The sequence below is a fragment of the Bipolaris sorokiniana genome (genome assembly GCF_000338995.1).
Source record: "Bipolaris sorokiniana ND90Pr unplaced genomic scaffold COCSAscaffold_20, whole genome shotgun sequence".
NCBI classification, from domain to species: domain Eukaryota; kingdom Fungi; phylum Ascomycota; class Dothideomycetes; order Pleosporales; family Pleosporaceae; genus Bipolaris; species Bipolaris sorokiniana.
This window is the reverse complement of record NW_006911914.1, coordinates 315469-332225: the sequence shown is the minus strand read 5'-3', so window position 1 is coordinate 332225 and position 16757 is coordinate 315469. Positions and strand designations below refer to the sequence as shown.

Sequence of the window (16757 nt, the reverse complement as noted above, 5' to 3'; positions counted from 1 at the left end):
CCCTATATGGGAATTGACGGACGCTTGCTGTGTGGTGAGCACAAAGAGGGCGCGAGCAAGCTAAGGAATCTTTAGAGCGACGCCTGATACTCGCTAGCAAGCCTCTGGTCTTGTTGGGAGGGGGAAGCTAGTGTTTGTCTGTGGGAAGGGCATTAGCACCATGTCTGGCATGCACGAGTCATCTGTCACGGAAGGTACTCACTTCACTTGTCCGGGCAACGGATACCACGGGTTGGGTGTTCCGGAGATGGTTATGGGTGGGCGTGGGGGGAAGCAAGGATGCGGCCTATCTTCGGAGCCAGATTGCGGGCTGCGGCGGGTGATTGTGGCTGTGGGCCGAATTTGGATACTGAGAAAGACATGTCAGCGCACAGTCCAGCAGGGCAAGTGTTGGGTGGTTGAAGGGTCGGGTGCATGCGTGTAGCGCACAGATGGGTAACCCGCGAGGCAGGCAACGGAGGACGACAGCCGTGCTGCACGCCGGCACTGTGGGGACCGTGGTACGGGAGGACCAAAGCAGCGAAACAGTGTCACTGCTCCGGGGTGGTGTTGGGGGCTTTTTTTTGTTTACAGCCCAGGCAGCCCAGGCTGGCCCAGGCTGAAGCGCAGCACGAGGACGGTGGTGAAGGGGTGGTAAGGAAGGAAGGAGGGAGGGGTGGTGATGGTAGTGGTGGTGGTGGTTGTTCAAGGAAAGAGCACCGAGCAGCGTTGACTCACCTTCGATTCCAGCAATGCTCAATGGAGATGGCAGCTGGAAGACTCGGCTTCTCTTTTTCGGAGAGAGGTCGAGTGAACAAGTTGGGAGAATAGTCGGCTACCTGCTGGTGTGCAAGAGGGAGCAAACTTGGGGGTTGGAGAGTGAGGTTGAAGGTAGTGGTAGTGGTGGTGGTAGTGGCGGTGATGATGCCGAGGGGAGCCTGTTTGTTGTCGACGGGGGTGAGAGCGGGGGGCTTTGGATGGGTGTCGAGGGGAGTTTGGTGGAGTGGAGGTGAGTTGGTGTGCGTGGTGGGATGCGCTGTGAGGGCTTTGGGGCAACGCGGTGGAGGGGGTGGGTAAAATAGCAGGAGTGGGCTCTGGAGTAGGCGGTCCGGGGGGTTAGTGGTGGGGAGGGCGGTGGCAGGATGTTCCCAGCAGCAAGCGGTGGATGAAGCGTGCTAGGCGCGGTGCAGCTTCTGGGCGATGGGGGCAGGAGGCGCGATGGGAGCGGCCCAGTCTGCAACAGCGATGCAATGGCTGCCGCGGCTCTGAGAAGAGGAGAGACGGGGCAGCTCAAGCGAGGGAGCGAGGGCGCGGTGTGGGAGGAGGCCCTAGGCCGGAAGGCGGTCAGAGAGGGTGGTGTTCTTAGTCGGGGCGCGCCAAGCAGCTATGGCCGGCCGGCGAATCAGTCCGTGGCAGCGAACTACTAGCCGATGCTGTGTGGCAGCGGTCGAGGACAAGCGGGCGTCCAGTGGGCGGCGTGGTGCAGCAAGAGGCAGAGGCAGAGCAATGGCGACAGCCGCTGCAGTGGTTTGCGCAACGCGGCGCCGAGCGGGTGACGTAGGGCGTAGGCGACGTTGTGAGATGGGGGGAAGGCCGGGCCGGAGGGGTACTGCGCTGTATATGTCGTGATAGATTGTGTGTTGCGAAGAGGGGTGGATGGCTGTCGGTGTCTAGTGTAGCGTATGTATGTACATATATATATATGTACGGATGTATGTAATGTAAGGTGCGGATTACTACTACTACAACTACTATGTAGCGTGCATTCTATTGCAGCAAGGGCGAGACAGACAATTATTGGGCCACCGACGGACGCGGCACGGCAGCATAATATACTCTGGCTCAGCAACGAGCAACGCGCCTCTCTGCTCGCCGTGCCTCTACCTGTCGCGTCGCATCAGGACGAGGCAGTCTGCAAGCCGCAAGCCCACCGTCCAACCCTGGCGATGCGGACACCATCCGGCTTGCAAGCGGCCTCGTCTGGTCACTCGCAAGCCGTCGTGTCTCAGCTACCCGGTCCTGCCAGCCCTGGTAGAGGACGCGCGATGTGACTCACTAGCAGGCCCGCAAAGGACGTCATCTATATGTTGCCCGGCTTTCCAAGGCAGCCCTGGGCCCGAGGGTGTGTGTGTGTGTGTGTGTGTGTGTGTGCAAACGGCCATGTGTGTGTGTGTGTGTGTGGGCGTGCGTGGTATGGGTATGGGTGCGGGTGAGCATGGTCTGGGTGTGGGTGTGGGTGGGCATGTGTAAGGGCTGCGCTAACCCGACTCGGCCGCGTGGTTCACCCAGCACTGCGAGTCGCAGCGGGAGGCGATCGCGCGCTAGTCGCTGCAATGGCCTAGCAAGTCCAAGTGTGCAAAGCATGGCAGGCTGGCCCTCGCACCAACTCACACGCCTTCGCAAGAGCAGTCGGCGCTACTCCACTCCTGGGCGGCGAGCAGACTACATTCCTATCTCCCATCACCGATCTTCTCTACTCTAGTAACTGTAACCACCGCCTGCCCTTTCCTGACCAATCACCCCGGCCACAGCCACACCTCCGCCCCCTCCCGGCCACACTGGACGCCCTCGCCCTCGCCCTCGCCGCCTCGTCACAAGCCTCGCCCACCCATCACCGTGTCTGAGACGCCTGTCTGACTTCTGTCATTGGGTCTCTGTCGCCTACTCCCACGTCTACTCCGACTCTACACCGCACGGACATCATCTGCACGAAATCCTCCGGTCCGTGGGCAGTTGTTCCTACTCGAGTATCCCACGACCGCACGCATACTTGCAACCCCGTCTCCATCGCCCGCCGCGCCAAGCACCATCTATCTAACTCTGCCAAAGCCACGCCCTCTACTGCTACGGCACTTCCCTAACATCCCTACTATCTTCCTACCCAAGGCCCCATCTTCTCTGGGTGTCGCCTGCTGCGGCTTCTCCCAAACCTTCGCTGGTACCCAAGAACCCAAGTCGCGTCCCCCGCGCCCACGCCTATTTCTGCTAGCCTCCATATACGCTCGCGACCGCCGTGCCCAGCAGCAGGTTTCTTCTGCTCAACCACACGGCGCTAGCATCTCGTGCTCCTCCACCCTCCACCGCTACAACCCTCTCCCACAATGGCGTCCGCTTCCTTCCGAGAATCCATGAACTCGCTTGGCTGGTCCAGGCGCGAGTCGCAGGCCCCCGTGAGCACCGCGCCGCCCTCGCTACTCGATAGAATACAGAACCTGAATCCCTTTGGCGAGGGAGGCTATGTGCAACTCCCTACCACCGAAACAAACCCCGGTGCCCCTCTGCCCGCCCCGACGAGAAGAGAGGAAGAAGAGGGCTGGTTTGCGCGTAAGTTGCTCCTTCCTTCGTCCCTTACTTCGTCCCTTACTTCGTCCCTTCCTTCCCCCTCTGCTCTGCCAGTGGCAAAACACGTCTACCTTCCTTACGCGTCGTTTCGCGCCTCGTAACCCCCTGCTCTGCTTCGATTACGCGATGCCCCTCGATCTTATATATTTCTCTTGCAAGCACCGATACCACCGACTGGCCCATGGCTCGTGGTGTCATCAGCCGACGATGCTTCCGGGCTAGTTTCACATGCACAGCCTTGCTTCTTTGTCTCCGCATCCACATTTTTCCCCGGCACATGGCAATGTTGAAATGAGCATCCGCCCAGTAGTGGGATTCCCAGTTCTTCCCTCTTCGACCTGTCATCTGCTCCTGCTCCTGCACCCGACAAAGTCGCCGCGCAGCCAACCGTCAATGTGACAAGAGGGAGTTCCTGCGTCACCCATCTCGCATGCACGACGCTTGCACTCTTCACTCTGCCTGTCTTTGAACCACTTCCCTCAGTGCTGACCAATACCCGCAGTAAGTCGGTGGGACCGGTTGCTCGTTTTTGGCGGCCTGCTCCTTGCTGCCTTGGCCATGTTTGCTACATGCATTGGCCTCATGTTTACGCCTGTCTTTTTGGTTAGGCCGCGCAAGTTTGCCATCTTGTGAGTTATCTGCCTCCCCTCACAGCCCCCCCCCCCTTCATAGCCGCCCAGCTCCTTGTCCCGCGCTACCTTCCTTTGCCCTGGTAAAGGTGATCCCAGACAGAGAGATAGACAGTGGCACATGGCCTATCTGTTCGTCGGCACGGCTATGCGAACTCATGCAACTCGTTCAACTGCTACACGTCCCCGCTCATGTACTGCGGACGGCAGCTTTGACGAATCGAATCCATGTGCCACTTGACCTTTCTAGCCACTGTAACATCGGCACTGGACCCCTCTGCAGCGATCATGCGGGTCCAAGGTTCGGCGCGCTGCAGGGTACAGACAGCCTTCATCGAGTCAAGACTATATGCCAAGTCTCATGCACGTCACCTGAAGAACGCTAGTGCTAACCACCATGGTCTCATTCTAGATGGTCTATGGGTAGCCTTCTCTTTCTAGCTGCATGGGGTGTCCTGATGGGCCCGATACAATATGGTAAGCAAGCCTTGTTTGCACCAACATCACCACTGATCACCTCAAATCCACACCCTTCCATCTCATCATTATGCATCCACACACCCACACACACAGAGTGACTGCATTTGCCCTTTACTGATCCCGCTTCTAGTTCACCACCTTATCTCCGGCTCCAGACTTCCGTTCACGGCCGCGTATTTTGGCAGCATCGTCCTCACGCTGTATTTCTCCCTAGGTGTAAGTCCATTTCCTAGCGTATTAATCCCTGCAACATGTCAACCCTGGTGCTTTCTGCCCCGAATCCCTGTCCGCGTGCCCCTCCCACTCCACGCCAGTCCTTATCGATTGCGCTCCACCCAGCTCGCTCTCGCTGACAATGTTCGCGTGACTAGCTGCATAGCACCCTTCTCACCTTCATTGCGGCTGTCGCTCAGCTAGTTTCCCTGGTTTGGTACATCGTATCCTACTTCCCCATGGGCTCCTCTGGTCTACGTTTTGCTGCGCGCTTTGGAGGAAACCGCGTCGCCGCCTGGATGAGCGACTAGGCTCTGTTCTTGAAACCTTGCCGGCGCCACGCTCAATATTGTGGCTATGCCCCTCCTGCGAATACGGGCGTGTCGTCGCAATGCGACGCGTGTCGGACAATACATGAGCATGTCTGGCAGGGCTGTATATTGCCCTTGTACGCGAAGAGTCGACTTGCCAGGATCTCTCAATGTCATGTTCCAATCCCATCACGCTACATAGTCACATATACGCCTCTCTCCACGCCTCTTATTGCTGCATCCTGACTGATCGGCTGGCGTGGTGCTAGCGGCACACTGAACGAGGCGGCAATCAGACTAGCACCTAGCGCGCCGTGTCTGCATTGCACTGGTGTATTTGGAAGCTTCAAGTGCTATCGCCTACGGCCATTCTGAATCAAGCTGAGAAGCAGAGGGTCGAATACAGGTTGTTCCATCAAACCAACATATCTGATACATTTCTCCGAAGCATGAGTGAGCTTGTCTCATCCACGCCCGACCAAGCCTTTCTAAATTAACCTATCTGGTTGATCACTTGCCCAAATGTTCCCCCTCGTGGCTGTTCGGACTCGTCCTTGGCTGTGCCGATCTGTAGATTACTTGCTTACCCAAAGATTTTTTTTCTTCTCCTTTCAAGTTGAAAGTCTCACGGAATACCCGACTCACGACATCTGTTGCATGCACGGCGGGTGAGAGGTTGAGACCGATCAGCGCAGGGTCAGCGCCGTCTAAGGCAGGGTGGTGGCCGATCAAGGCAGGGTCCCGAAGGCGTCTCCAAAGGCCAAATGGGCTACGAACGGCTTTCGGCGCTATATGGCAACATCTGCGCTGATCTTGCAATGTGCGCTTGTTCGCATGTGTTCGGCGGGTGGATGCATATAGTTTGTATGCGAACGGCTCGTCAGTGTTATCGCAAATCGCGCAAGACGGAAAAAGGCGAGCGCACACGCCCTCCGTCGTTGCCCCTCCCCCTCCCCCTCCCCCTCCGTTCCCCTCCACCCCTCTCCGTTTCCTTGGTGAACTCCTCCCACGCAGCGATGGACAGGAAACGATAGTACTAAACGTTTGATCGTCTCAAGCTAGAGGGAGATGGCGGGAGCGCGAGGGGCCTCGTGATCTACATAGTCCATCCGAGTAGGGTGGGCCATGTTATCGTGAAGCGATGAGGTGTGGTGGTGGTGTCGTCGCAGCAGCAGCCCATGTTGCAGGGGACCAGTAGCGAATGAGGATTTCCCCGCACCATTAAGTCCATGAGCGCTTGCGCGCCACCCACGGCAATGCGCAATCCCAGAGAGAGAGGTGTGGGAGGCATTTTGGTTCCAAACTGTCCTGCTAAGCCTGTCTCGGCCATGTGCAGAGAGGGCACAGTCTATCCAGCAAGGCGGGATGCCGCTCTCGGCGAAAATCCTGTTTAATCGGCGCGAAACGCGGCCTTGCGAATATTGTTAGCATTCAAGTCTCTCTCGTTTCTAGTCAGCATGGTGTGTGTGTAGTGGCCCAAGGTGGCCCGACATGGCCCGATGAGCGGGTGGTGGATGACGACATGAATGTTTATTATTAACAGTAGTGTATAACTAACCCAGAATTAATAGCCCATATCACGAGCGGGGGGACCGTGCTGTCGCCCGAGAAGAAGAAAAAAAATGGCAAAAGGTAGATGATGAAAAAGAGACATGAGACCAACTACTACTATCTTGTGTCGAAATGGAGGGGGTCATGTGCGCAAATTCTGGTGGTTTGGTTGGGCTTTTTCCGAAGGTGATTCGGTCCTTTAGCGTTCTATACTATCGCGTTGCCCCTAGGGAAGCAAGCATGCCATGGCGCAGTTTTACTTACTACCAAAGAAAAAAATCAAGGTAACGTAGCGGAATTGGCGGTGTGAGCCCAAATCAACTAGCATGATCTTAACTTTCTTTGGGCCATTTTGCATCTTGATTTTTTTCTTTTTTTATCGTTCTGACAACGCGACCACGACACTTTAGCTTCCCGCGTGGGCTGCTAGTTGCAGTTGCCAGAGCTACGAGCATCGGTTCACACTTCTCTTTTGCCGCTGCTAGCTCAGCAAATTGTCAGTCCAGATTTGTTGATTTCTTTTTTTTTCAAAGGTCTACTTTTGTTTTCGCTGCTGTCAGAAAGCTTGATACCATGTTTCCAATATTTTTCAGTCATCTATTTTCGGTAGGGGTAATTCCAAACTTGGGGCTATCTGGCGACGCGCCAATATCCACCGACCTTGGCCCTCGTCTACGAGATGTCAGCTCTCCCTTATCTCTCTCTTTTTTAAGTTTCTTTCAACTTACGAAACTAAGCCACGAGTTCTCCTTGTGTTACGCGATCTTACGTTGGGTGGGCAACCCCTCCCTCTCTCCCTCCTCCTCCGCCCACTTCCCACCCACACACACACATCCCTTCGTTTCCGCAATATCCGTGAGTAACCACGCAGACTGGGCTCCCGCGATACGCGAGTGAGATGTGTGTTACGGGGCGGGATAGGTTGGGAAGCGCTGACCTACGATTCCACGTCCGTATCACATAGGCGAGATCCGTTACACGTGTGTCCAGACTCGTGGTGCCACGAAGTTGCATATAGGGCTGAAAGAAGATTATTTGTGGCGTCTTATTGTGGCCGCTAGAAACGTTCTTTGCGTTGGACTGTGAATAGAGAAGGTGGCGGGTTGGAATGGGCGCCCTACTACTTGAACGGTGTGGCCACAGTTTGCCTGGATCAAGGACTTGGCTTTTAGCTGCATGTGAGGCGTGATGACTGGGTGCCGTTTGATGTTGTAAACGCCATCTCGACCGATCGCCCTTCTGGAATCGCACGTGTGAGTGGTGATGTAAATATGCGGAGAGACTTGGAAGTGAAGGCGAGAGAGGATCGGAAACAATCGGGTGCGGCTGACTGGCTTGCTTATGGCTGGTATAATAGCTCTCTTCTATGTACTGCTTCTCTGTGATTCCTCACTAATAGTGACATGCCCGCCTGTGATCGGGCTGTTCCCTCATTCGTAAGGCATCACAAATGTCTGTCTGCTAGCCGCTGAACTACTACCATAGTATGTATGCACAGAATTTCCCCACCGGAGCCTACAGTAGCCAATAGGCGCCAACCAGAATCTGCTGTTTATCCGTTGTCGTTGCATCGGGGAGTAAGTATGTGGTGCTACCCCACTCCGACTCACGTCGGCAGTATACCTCCAGACCCAACCGTGTGCAGTTCCACTCGACCATTGCCCGCAAATTTCGGGGCACGGAACAGCTCTCCCAGTGATTGGGCAATGTATGACAAGATTCAAAGAGGGTGGGGTGACCGGCGTGATGAGTGCGACACAAGCTCTTGCATGAAGCTTGTGGGGTCGGCAGATGGTGGGGTAGCAATTGGGGTAGTTGAGAACTGGTACACTATTTGTACGCCAGGCGCTCTCATACTTCTTCTCCGACTCCATCTGCACCATCGTGAGAAACAGCGGTGAAGTGTGCACCTCCATCTTTCCGCTTTCATTGGTCTCGTCGAATTGCACCGGAACGACTATCGCCACCAAGGCGTAACCACCATGCCCGAACAGCTTCAAGACCCGAAGGAGTACCAGAATATCTTCCACTGGGCAGAGACGCAGAGGGACGGCGCTATACCCTCGTTTGGAACTAGGAAGAACGACCCTTATGAGGTGAGCTGACTAGACGAACAAGTGGCCATGTTGAAGCTTGCCCGCTGACGACTGGCGTTTTCGCAGTATCAATCCGGCTTCGGAAACAGCTTCGAGTCCGAGGCAGTCCCAGGTGAGTAGGAGCCCAAATCTGATAAACTGTGCAGCCGGCTAATCGGTGGGGCCATACAGGCACTATTCCCAAGGGTCAGAACAACCCGCGATGTGTCAGATTTGGACTATATGCGGAACAAATGACCGGAACGGCCTTTGTGGCTCCAAGGCACCTGAATAAAAAGGTTATACCAGTAAATCAAGGTGGCCAATATAGATGCTGACGCGTCGTTTCAGGCTTACCTCTACCGGGCGCGACCTGCTGTCGCTCATCAAGGATTTGTAAGAGCTCTCTTTTCTTTGACCGATCGGTGAGGTCGGACGCGGAGTTACGCCTCACGTCGTATTCGGCCCGTTTCTGGTTCTCTCAGAACAATCATGACCTCAAAGTGTCAGAGGATATGGATGGCGCAGTAGCATCAAGTGGCGGTGACATTTTACATTCGCTGACACATGCTCACAGACAGACTTGCCAGACAACGAGGATACAGAGTCCAACTTCCTCCCCTCCAACAAGCGAGTCCATGTTTCGCCTACGCAGCTAGCCTGGCTTCCATTTGATATCCCCAAGGATGGAGATATCGATTTTATTTCTGGCCTCAAGACTATTGCTGGCTCAGGTGAGCCAACACTGCGTGAGGGTCTAGCAGTGCATACGTATCTTTGCAATGCAAGCATGAACCGGAGGGCCGCAGTAAACTCGGATGGCGACTTTCTCATTGTGCCTCAGCAGGGAGCATTAGATATCCTGACTGAATTCGGGCCCATGTATGTGCAACCAGGCGAAATTTGCGTCATCCAACGGGGACAGAGATTCAAGGTCAAGGTCGAAGGACCGACCCGAGGCTACATCCTGGGTAGGTCGACTCAAGTCTTGGAATCACTTGACGTAAACTAATGCGATGCAGAAATCTGGGGATCGCAATTTCAACTACCAGAGCTCGGCCCACTAGGAGCCAACGGCCTTGCCAATGCTCGAGACTTCTTGCACCCCAAGGCAAGATACGAGATTGAGAAAGCATCATGGGAGGTTGTCTACAAACTTGCTGGAAAGTTTTTTCTCAGCAAGCAGGAACACTCGCCGTTTGATGTTGTTGCGTGGCATGGCAACTATGTCCCGTTCAAGTACGATTTGACAAAGTTTGTCAATGTTGGCTCAATCTCGGTTGATCACATTGACCCTTCCATCTTCTGCGTCATTACAGCTCCCTCTCGCGATCCAGCGGCGCCGCTAGCCGACTTTTTGATCTTTAGTCCGCGATGGGATGTGGCTTCGCACAGTACGTTATGAGTATCTAGGAGAAAGGCAAAACTAACTATTGCCCAGCATACCGCCCACCGTATTACCACCGCAACGGAGCCTCTGAGCTCATGGGCTTAATCTACGGAGAATACGCAGGTCGTTCAGACGAGTTCCAGCCCGGAGGTGTCAGTTTTGAGTGTGGATTTGTGCCTCATGGTGTTGCATATGAGGAGGTGAGCCAACGCCAGTGAAGTTTTATGAGCAATGCTAAAAAATTCCAAGTTCAAAGCCGCGAGCGCGCAACCGCCGCCTGAGATGCAAATCTCCAAGGGTGCAATCGCTTTTATGATGGAGAGCTCGAGGATGTTTACCATTACCGATTGGGCATGGAATAGCGACAAGAAGCACGAGCACAACCCCAGGATGTGGTAAGTAGTGAATAGAAGCGTTGTGTATACGAGGGCTTTACTGACGCATATCTAGGGACAATCTCGTCGACAATTTTTCAACGCACGAGGACGAGGTCGAGAAACTCCTAGCTGAAGGCGTGAAGAAGCTTTCATTGTAGTGTATTTAGATATTGAAGTCTCATAGAAACAAAATAAAAAGGGCTTCTCTACATGCCTCCCACCTTGACTCAGAAGTGATATGAAAATGATAAGGGCTAGCTCATCACAAATCAACTATGACTCTGACCAAAAAGGCTAGTGTGTACCCCACCCGCGGGGGTCAGGCACCAGGCTGTGATCTCATCGCGACCAGCTGAAGCCATTACTACCCACTGACCTCAAAACAACTACACTTGCGCCCTCTGTCGTATTCGCTCACAAGGGCTGAACTCTGGTATGCAATGCCCTTTCCGAACCGACTCATCGTGACTGCACTGCATAAATCATTTCTCTTTTGTTCTTTCCTACGGCAATGCGCACTACTTTAGTAAAATATTCTCCCCGCTCTTGCACATTGTCGCATTTGTCCGCAACCTTCCTTCGCTCACAATTGTCGCTATCTCAGATTTACCTTTCCGTCTTTCCGCGAACCCGATCACATATCCAAAAGCATTTCATCCCCCGACGTTACTTTGCGTCCACTGCAATCATGGCGCACCGCGAGAGAGCGCCTTATGTGCCGCAAGACCCAAAAGAGGTCACCGATTTGGTCCACGCTCTCGAGGCACACAAGGGCAAGAAGGGGCAGGGTGGTTTCTCAGTTAAAAAACACACATTTACACTCCCTAACGGCCGAACCGTTGACTCATGGAAAATGAACGATTGGGACTATAAGAAGGAGAACCTTCCTACATATGCGCGAGGACTCTTCACGTATAAGAACTTGCAGGGTAACTATGAGATTGCAGTAAGAGGGTACGACAAGTTCTTCAATCATGGGGAGATTCGGAAGACGGAATGGAAAAATGTCGAATGTAACACACGGGGTCCGTACGAGCTGAGTGTGAAAGAGAACGGGTGTATCATCTTCGTAGCTGGTCTAGACGACGACACACTGCTGGTCTGTAGTAAACACTCTACAGGCCCTCGGGAAGGAGGTCTCAGTCACGCTGTTGCGGGCGAGCAGTGGGTTGAGCGTCATGTTGCGAAAGTCGGCAGGACCAAGGCGGAGCTGGCGCGTACTCTTCGATCCATGAACGCGACACTGGTAGCAGAACTATGCGATGACGAATTCGAAGAGCATGTGCTGGCATATACTCCCGAGCAGGCTGGCCTCTACGTACACGGCATCAACCTGAACCTGCCCGACTTTGCTACATATCCTGGCCATCTAGTCGACAAATTTGCCGACGAGTGGGGCATGAAGAAGGTCACATATGTAATTGAGAATGATATCAAGAAAGTAAAGGCCTTCTTGGATAAGGTTGCGGAGACGGGCAACTACGAGGGTCGCGACACAGAGGGTTTCGTCATCCGCTGCCAGGCACACGAGACTGAGGACGCACCTTACGTGGATTGGTTTTTCAAGTACAAATTTGAGGAGCCATATCTCATGTACCGTCAGTGGCGCGAGTGCACTAGAGCTCTCATCGCCGGCAAAGTACCGCGTTACAAGAAGCACGAGGCAATCACCAAAGAGTACCTTGACTTTGCGCGCTGGAAATTCACCCAAAACAAGACCTTGGCCAAGGCTTACAACGAGAATCATGGCATCATCAAGATGCGTGACGAATTCTTGGCCTCGCGTGGAACCACTGGTGCTGAAATCATTCGACAAGAACTGGAAAATGGGGCTGTCGAGAGCAAGAATGCTACTAGGAATATCGTGCTTGTTCCTGTTGCAACTATTGGGTGCGGAAAAACAACTTTGGCTCTCGCTCTGGTCAAGCTGTTTGGATGGGGTCACTTCCAAAACGACAATGTTAAGGCCAAAAAAGGTCGTGGCCAGGTCTTTGCCGACACTATTTCTTCGCTGCTAGTCACAAACCCAGTCGTCATTGCAGATCGCAACAATCATCAAAAGCGCGAGCGAGACCAGCTCATCAACGACATCTCCAAGAATGTGCCAGATGCGCGCTTCGTCGCGTTGCACTATGTTCATGACCGGCACAACTACGACCGAATCCGAGAAGCGACACGGGCGCGTGTACTTGACCGTGGCGATAACCATCAGACTATCCAGGCAGGCTCAAAGGGATCAAGTGAGATTATTGAGATCATGGAAGGTTTCATGCATCGCTTTCAGCCAGTCGATCCTTCAGATAGCCCGGATGACCTCTTCGATTTGGTTATTGACCTCGACCCTACTGTCGACTCGCGCCAGAATCTTGAGTCAATCATTGGAAGAATGTTTGAGACATATCCAGCTCTATTTAGCGATAGACAGATGCCGACTGACCCCGATATGGACGCTGCTATTCACTGGGCTTTGAACGACTACACGCCGGATTTCAAGATGGACCTATCGCGAGGCAACAACGATAAAAAAGGCAATCAGAACAAACAGAACAACCAGAAATCTCAACCAGTAGCAAAGCTAAAGAAGGCTCCACGCATGGAGTACTTCTCCGTTCGTCTCAACACCAACCACGTCAACGCAGTCCTTGACGACCTCTTCAAGGGCAAGAACGCCACGACCGCCCGAATGTACAACCAACTAAAGCAGAGCCGTCGGGTTCAAAACGAATTCCACGTCACCCTCATCCACCGGGCCTCCGCACCCGAAAACCAAGAATACTGGGAAAAGCTCATCAAGCTCCATGAAAACATGCAAAAAATAAACATGGAAGGCTCGTGGGAGCCAGAGCTCGGCAAGTGCGACGTCCAACTCGAACGTCTCATCTGGGACGACCGTATCATGTGCTTCGTAGTGCGTCTCAATGGCTCCAGCACCCTTCAGATCGAGAGTGAAGCAAGTACTGCAACCGAGGAATTCGTTTTCACGACTGCAAATCCCATCGCCCACGTCACTGTTGGTACTGCGTCGCCGAATATTAAGCCTATGAAGAGCAACGCGCTGCTACAGCGCTGGGTCAATGGGGGCTCGGGAGATCAGACTGGTATCGGGGAGTTGAGCGTCAGGGGTAATGTTGTTCTCGAGGGAAGTGTGAGGGGTGTGCTTGGACGCATGTAGGGAAATCGTTTGCAGCGCACTGCTCGGAGGGAGAATGCAAGGGAGAACAAGACGAAGAAGAAGAAGTGAGGCGGTTTGAAAGGAAAGAAGAGTTACTACAGACACTGAGGAGAGGTTTCTGTAAAAGAATATTGAAAACAAAGAGCATTTTTTATGGCGTTAGCATAGGTGTGTTTAAGAGGGTATATATCTATCGATGGATACGGAGAAGCATGGAACATGGCTCAAATCATAAATGATACTTTACAACAAATCAATCAAGTCACTATTCACATCCTCTTTCTAATACGTAGCAGGAAACACCCCCGCCCTCCCTCCATCCGTCAACTGTGCAACCCCATTAACATACGCGCCCCCCTTGCCCACCAAAAAAAGCATCAACCCCGCAATGTCGTTCAACCCGCCCATCCGTCCCTGCGGTATCTGACTCGTTCCATACACGGGCGTAATACCCGCCGTCATATCACTCGGATAAGGACCCGGGCAAACAACATTACTTCTAACCCCCCACTCCGCCAGAAACGTCGCCATCATCTTGCCCAAGTGCGCGGCAGCGGATTTACTGGCATTGTACGCGAGACCCGCGGAGACCCAGCGCATGTACGAAGCGACGGATGCAACGGTGATGATGTGCGCCATGCGGTCATCGTCGGCGTCGATACCATGTTCTGCCAGCTTCGCCGTGTCACGGGCACGCGGGTTCCCTGTGCCGGTGACCTTGCCCGGTGCCCATCCACGGCGTGTATTTGCTGCTTCGAGCAGAGGGAGGAAAGTCGCGGAGACACCGATGACGGATTGCGTGTTGATCGCCATGGCACTGGCCCAGCCATCGTAGTCTGATGTCATTGCGTCGGCGAGTTCGTGGATGGACGATGCTTTGTAGATGTCCTGTCCGTTTCTCGGCCCAAGGACACCGGCATTGTTGATTAGCACGTCGACGTAGCCAACATCTTTCTTGATATGCTCGGCGGCGGCCTTGACGGAGTCGAGGTCGGTGACATCGCAGACGATGTCGTTGAGGACGGAAGTGCTATGCGGTTTGTATGCTATGTCTGATTGGAGGTTGGAGATGGCGTTGCGGAGGACGTCTTGTCGGCGGCCGAGGATGTAGACTTTTTCAGCGCCGTTTTGGTAGAGTGCTGAGGCTATGGCGAGGCCGAGTCCTGTGGTTGTGATGAGCCTTTTTGCTAGGAACTTGCATGGCAAGCGACTGTTCAAAGGGGATGGGCGCGGGGCAGTACAGCGGGGTAACTTGGAGCTTGAATAACTAACGTACCAGAGCCGCCGCCGGTAATAACTACTACCAGTCCCTTGGCGGAGAATAGGCTATTCGGTTGTATGGGTGCTGTGACGTCCATGGTGACCAGTCTAATTCGAGAGTATTGTAAACGTTTGAGACTTGTAGAAAACGGCAGCTTCTATAGTGAGAAAGTCCACTCCCGGGTGATTACTATGCCGAGCTAGAGCGAAACGATTGCGTCACAGATGGAGATGGGCCGCGGTTGGAGATGGACAGGACATGACGCGTGTGATTCAAACAAGGGGGTATCATTTACGCCGTTAGAACTGACAAAACTCTTTTTCCTTTTCCTTCTTTTACCCCACGACTGCCTAGCTAATACCTCCAACAATCTTGAGGCCCAGGTTGTCGGCTGAATAGGCCAGTATATATCGGCATGGGTGCCATGCGACGTGCGCTGCGGGTGTAGGAACATCAATGGTGTGCACAGTTTCGCCCGATTCAACATGCGCGATGCGAATCTTCTTTTCTTCCTTGTCGTCGGAGCCAGCTGTAATGTAGCTGCCATCAAACGAGAAGTCCACGCTCTTAACGAGGCCTCCTGTCAACTCCAAGGTTCTCACGCAAATCCATTCCTGTGTATCCCAAAGTGAAACTAACGCATCTCCTCCGCCAGCTGCCAGGTATTCGCCGCTAGGTGACATGGAGACAGCATAGCATGCAGAAGTATGGGCGTTCAGTGTGAGAGCGTTTTCGAACGACGGATAGCGTAGTAACCTAACGCTTCCATCACCAGCTGTCGAGTAAAGGTGGTTACCGGACCAATCAAAGACACACTGGTTAGTCTGGAGGGGCTGACGGTGCTCGGAGATGATACTAAGAGCTGCTCTATCGACATTGACGAGCAGGTTGTCCTATAGAAAAGTCAGTACATGTCCGAAACAAAGGTTGGCCTACTAACCTTTCGTCCTACAACGATTTCATTGCCATCTGGTGTCCATGCCAGCGTAAAGGGCTGCTCGCCGACCTTGACCTCGCCCACACTAGCTTTGGAGCGAATATCCCAGAATCTGACCATACCATCGGTACCGCAGCTTGCAAGCTCATTCTCATTGATGGGGTGGAAAGATACGCGTTCGAGGTTGGTCAAGGGAGGCACGTTGGGCGTACGAAGCTCGGTGGAGTTCTTAACGTTGGTTTTCTCGGGATTCCATATGCGCAATGTCTTGTCTGCAGCTCCCGTGGCGATAAAAGTTCCAGAGGCGTTCCACGATATCGAGCGGATGTAATGCGACGACGAGACGGCGGCCGGGCGCACGCTGTCTTGGTAGACGGATGTCTTGAGTTTCTTAAAGACCGTCTCGAAGTCATCTTTCTTGATCGGACGCGCGCGGACTGGGGGCGGCATCTTGACTGTACCGTAGCTGGTTCAGCTTGCAGTTGGTGGTTGAGACTTTGGTCATGACGCGAAGCTCCAGTCTCATGGGTGGACCGTGCTTTCCCCAGCATCTACTTCCGCCATCGTACCTGGAATGAACGCAACGAGAGCACACGCAACAAAAAACCTTAATAAACTTCAAAGTTCGAGTTCATGAATACTATATAGTATATCGTGTCTATACTATAGACATAATCTTATACTTCTTATATTGATACAGTCACTCGATATAAGTCTATAATAGACTGCGCCTGTGAGTGAAACACGTAATTGTATCACGTATCTTCTTTATATCACTTAGTCACGAAACCTTTTTCGGATAAAGGAACCTAATATAAGAATTTAAATTTAGACTATAAAGTTAGACTCTAAAGTTAGACTAACTATAAAGTAATAGATTTTAAATAATAACTTTGCTTTCTATATCATTTTTTTTATACTATGGGATAATGTATACTTGTATTAAAGTCTTTTCAGTCTTAAAATAAGAAGAAAGATTATTACTTTTAACTTTTCTTATAAAAAGAAAAGAATTTAAATTTTTTTTTAAAATTAACGTA

The 16757-nt window shown here is 53.0% G+C and overlaps 5 protein-coding genes across 5 annotated transcripts; 4 read left to right on the top strand and 1 right to left on the bottom strand.

The window, feature by feature from the left end:
- The first annotated feature begins 1522 nt into the window (after positions 1 to 1522).
- Positions 1523 to 2043, top strand: COCSADRAFT_279422 (uncharacterized protein). Its single transcript, XM_007707715.1, has one exon. It carries the CDS (start codon positions 1662 to 1664, stop codon positions 2028 to 2030), a length of 369 nt encoding a protein of 122 aa, XP_007705905.1. The 5' UTR covers positions 1523 to 1661; the 3' UTR covers positions 2031 to 2043.
- Positions 2044 to 2848: 805 nt separating this feature from the next.
- On the top strand, positions 2849 to 5336 carry COCSADRAFT_279345 (uncharacterized protein). The gene is made up of 5 exons (XM_007707714.1): positions 2849 to 3303; positions 3824 to 3950; positions 4363 to 4427; positions 4561 to 4646; positions 4802 to 5336. The coding sequence occupies exons 1-5, from the start codon at positions 3081 to 3083 to the stop codon at positions 4952 to 4954; spliced, it is 654 nt and encodes a 217-aa protein (XP_007705904.1). The 5' UTR covers positions 2849 to 3080; the 3' UTR covers positions 4955 to 5336.
- Positions 5337 to 7990: 2654 nt separating this feature from the next.
- Positions 7991 to 10556, top strand: COCSADRAFT_41925 (uncharacterized protein). The gene is made up of 9 exons (XM_007707623.1): positions 7991 to 8601; positions 8668 to 8713; positions 8773 to 8879; positions 8932 to 8976; positions 9158 to 9551; positions 9603 to 9974; positions 10022 to 10170; positions 10220 to 10365; positions 10421 to 10556. Exons 1-9 carry the CDS (start codon positions 8488 to 8490, stop codon positions 10503 to 10505), a joined length of 1458 nt encoding a protein of 485 aa, XP_007705813.1. The 5' UTR covers positions 7991 to 8487; the 3' UTR covers positions 10506 to 10556.
- A 169-nt stretch (positions 10557 to 10725) lies between these two features.
- COCSADRAFT_185829 (uncharacterized protein) lies at positions 10726 to 13519 on the top strand (the record flags this gene model as incomplete). The annotated part of the gene is made up of 2 exons (XM_007707713.1): positions 10726 to 10780; positions 10952 to 13519. Exon 2 carries the CDS (start codon positions 11036 to 11038, stop codon positions 13517 to 13519), a length of 2484 nt encoding a protein of 827 aa, XP_007705903.1. The 5' UTR covers positions 10726 to 10780; positions 10952 to 11035.
- Positions 13520 to 13801: 282 nt separating this feature from the next.
- Positions 13802 to 16167, bottom strand: COCSADRAFT_103777 (uncharacterized protein; the record flags this gene model as incomplete). The annotated part of the gene is made up of 4 exons (XM_007707712.1): positions 13802 to 14682; positions 14796 to 14934; positions 15149 to 15673; positions 15721 to 16167. The coding sequence occupies 4 exons, from the start codon at positions 16165 to 16167 to the stop codon at positions 13802 to 13804; spliced, it is 1992 nt and encodes a 663-aa protein (XP_007705902.1).
- Positions 16168 to 16757: the final 590 nt, after the last annotated feature.